Genomic DNA, 3,615 nt, shown 5'->3' on the forward strand with positions numbered 1-3,615 from the left:
AGGCCTCCATCCCTCCATCCTTCCATCCATTCCTCCATCCATTCGCATCTCCATCCACTCAACCACATCTCCATCCCTCCACCCATGGAATGGTTGAGATGAAAGGGACCTCTGGAGGCCTCCATGCCTCCATCCATCCTCCAGGAGACCCCAATTCCTCCTACACAACCGGTTCTCCATCTCATCCTCCATCCCTCCATCCTTCCATCCCACCCATGGAATGATTGAGGTGAAAGGGACCTCTGGAGGCCTCCATCCCTCCATCCCTCCATCCATCCATCCCTCCATCCACATCTCCATCCACTCAACCACATCTCCATCCATCCTTCCATCCCTCCCATGGAATGATTGAGGTGGAAGAGCCCTCTGGAGTCCTCCATCCCTCCATCCCTCCTTCCACCCCACCACCCATAGAACAGTTGAGGTGGAAGGGACCTCTGGAGGCCTCCATCCCTCCATCCCTCCATGTTTCCATCCATCCCTCCTTCCCATGGAACGGTTGAGGTGAAAGGGACCTCTGGAGGCCTCCATCCCTCCCTCCATCCCCATCTCCATCCACTCACCCACATCTCCATCCCTCCCTCCACCCATGGAACGATTGAGGTGGAAGGGACCCTCTGGATTCCTCCATCCCTCCATCCCTCCATCCATCCCTCCATCCCTCCATCCATCCACATCTCCATCCACTCAACCACGTCTCCATCCCTCCATCCCTCCATCCTTCCATCCATCCTTCCATCCCTCCCATGGAATGATTGAGGTGGAAGAGCCCTCTGGAGTCCTCCATCCCTCCCTCCATCCATCCCTCCATCCCACCCATGGAATGGTTGAGGTGAAAGGGCCCTCTGGAGGCCTCCATCCCTCCATCCATTCTTCCCTCCATCCATTCACATCTCCATCCACTCAACCACATCTCCATCCCTCCCTCCATCCCATGGAATGATTGAGGTGAAAGGGACCTCTGGAGTCCTCCATCCCTCCCTCCCTCCATCCCTCCATCCCACACATGGAATGGTTGAGGTGAAAAGGACCTCTGGAGGCCTCCATCCCTCCATCCCCATCTCCACCCACTCAACCACATCTCCATCCATCCCTCCATCCCATGGAATGATTGAGGTGAAAGGGACCTCTGGAGGTCTCCATCCCTCCATCCCTCCATCCACATCTCCATCCACTCAACCACATCTCCATCCATCCTTCCATCCCTCTCATGGAATGATTGAGGTGGAAGAGCCCTCTGGAGTCCTCCATCCCTCCCTCCATCCATCCCTCCACCCATGGAACGGTAGAGGTGAAAGGGACCTCTGGAGTCCTCCATCCCTCCCCATCTCCATCCACTCACCCACATCTCCATCCCTCCCTCCATCCCATGGAACGGTTGAGGTGGAAGGGACCTCTGGAGGCCTCCATCCCTCCATGTTTCCATCCCTCCACCCATGGAACGGTAGAGGTGAAAGGGACCTCTGGAGTCCTCCATCCCTCCCCATCTCCATCCACTCACCCACATCTCCATCCCTCCCTCCACCCATGGAACGATTGAGGTGGAAGGGACCCTCTGGAGTCCTCCATCCCTCCTCTCTTCCTCCCCCTCTCCCTCCTCCATCCCTTCTCCTCCTCCCACCCCACCACCACCACCTCCCCGAGGTCCTCTCCAGGTCCTCCTCCGTCCCCGCAGAGCTGCAGACGGTGCGGACGGCGTTGGCCGTCATCGGCAAAGGTTGTCTCTCGGCCGCCTTCAACTGCGTCTTCCTCTTCACCACCGAACTCTACCCAACGCCCATCAGGTATCTCCTTCCACCCCCTTCCATCCCCTTGGAGGACACCTCGGAGACGTTCTCCCCCTCTGGGTGACCTCTCGTGGTGGCCACAGGCAGACGGGGTTGGGCTTCGGGAGCACCATGGCGCGCGTCGGTGGCATTGTGGCGCCTCTGGTGAAGATGATGGAAGAGTATTACCCTTTTTTGCCGCCGGCGGTCTACGGAGTGGCTCCGGTGGTGGCCGCCGTGGTGGCCGCGTTCCTCCCCGAGACCCTCAACAAACCCTTGCCCGACACCATCGAAGAGGTGGAGAACAGGTGGGTGGGAAGAGGGGGAGAGGTGGACCTCAAGAGGAAGGGGTTTGGGGTGGATGGAGGGATGTCCTTCAAGATGAAGGGGTTGGGATGGTGGTGGACCTCAAAATGAAGGGGTTGGGATGGATGGAGGGATGTTCTTCGAGATGAAGGGGTTGAGATGATGATAGATGGTGGTGGACCTCAAGAAGAAGAGGTTTGGGATGGATTGGGAGAGGATGTCCTTCAAGAAGAAGGGGTTGGGATGGTGGTGGACCTCAAGAAGAAGGGGTTTTGGGATGGATGGAGGGATGTTCTTCAAGGTGAAGGGGTTGGGATGGTGGTGGACCTCAAAATGAAGGGGTTTTGGGTGGATGATGGTGGATGGACCTCAGGATGAAGGGGTTGGGATGGTGGTGGACCTCAAGAAGAAGGGATTTTGGGTGGACAATGGTGGTGGATCTCAAGAAGAAGGGGTTGGGATGGTGATGGACCTCAAAATGAAGGGGTTTTGGGGTGGATGGAGGGATGTTCTTCGAGGTGAAGGGGTTGGGATGGTGGTGGACCTCAAGAAGAAGGGGTTTTGGGATGGATGGAGGGATGTCCTTCAAGGTGAAGGGGTTGGGATGGTGGTGGACCTCAAGAAGAAGGGGTTTTGGGTGGACGATGGTGGATGGACCTCAGGATTAAGGGGTTGGGATGGTGGTGGACCTCAAAATGAAGGGGTTTGGGATGGATGGAGGGATGTCCTTCAAGATGAAGGTGTTGGGATGGTGATAGATGGTGGTGGACCTCAAGAAGAAGGGGTTTGGGATGGATGGGGAGGGGATGTTCTTCAAGATGAAGGGGTTGGGATGGTGGTGGACCTCAAGAAGAAGGGATTTTGGGTGGACAATGGTGGTGGATCTCAAGAAGAAGGGGTTGGGATGGTGGTGGACCTCAAAATGAAGGGGTTTTGGGGTGGATGGAGGGATGTTCTTCAAGATGAAGGGGTTGGGATGGTGGTGGACCTCAAGAAGAAGGGGTTTTGGGTGGGTGATGGTGGATGGACCTCAGGATGAAGGGGTTGGGATGGTGGTGGACCTCAAGAAGAAGGGGTTTTGGGTGGACGATGGTGGTGGACCTCAAGAAGAAGGGGTTGGGATGGTGGTGGACCTCAAAATGAAGGGGTTTGGGATGGATGGAGGGATGTCCTTCAAGATGAAGGGGTTGGGATGATGATAGATGGTGGTGGACCTCAAGAAGAAGGGGTTTGGGGTGGATGGAGGGAAGTCCTTCGAGATGAAGGGGTTGGGATGGTGGTGGACCTCATCCCACCACACTCATGGACCTTCCTTCTCCTCCTCCTCCTCCTCCTCCTCCTCCTCCTCCTCCTCCTCCTCCTCCTCTTCCCCCCAGGGTGAAGCAGCAGAAGGTGGATCTGAAGGAGAAGATCCCCCTCCAACCTCAGGATGGAGCTCCTCAGAAGGACACCTGAAGGACCAGAGCGGGGTGGGAGGGGACAACATGGCCACCGCCACCTGTGGCTCCTCCCAACCATGGGGTGGGGTGGGACGGGACTTCCC

At 57.0% G+C, this 3,615-nt stretch overlaps 1 protein-coding gene across 1 annotated transcript in view; it reads left to right on the forward strand.

The window, feature by feature from the left end:
- Positions 1 to 3,615, forward strand: part of LOC104061891 (solute carrier family 22 member 6-A) — a 17,212-nt gene extending 13,597 nt beyond the window's left edge. Inside the window, exons 9-11 of the mRNA XM_054052558.1 lie at positions 1,676 to 1,784; positions 1,871 to 2,074; positions 3,449 to 3,615. Of these exons, the coding sequence (XP_053908533.1) occupies positions 1,676 to 1,784; positions 1,871 to 2,074; positions 3,449 to 3,527 (392 nt within the window). The 3' untranslated portion in view covers positions 3,528 to 3,615. The remainder of the gene's footprint in view (positions 1 to 1,675; positions 1,785 to 1,870; positions 2,075 to 3,448) is intronic.

This window comes from Cuculus canorus, chromosome 34 (assembly GCF_017976375.1).
Source record: "Cuculus canorus isolate bCucCan1 chromosome 34, bCucCan1.pri, whole genome shotgun sequence".
NCBI classification, from domain to species: Eukaryota; Metazoa; Chordata; class Aves; order Cuculiformes; family Cuculidae; genus Cuculus; species Cuculus canorus.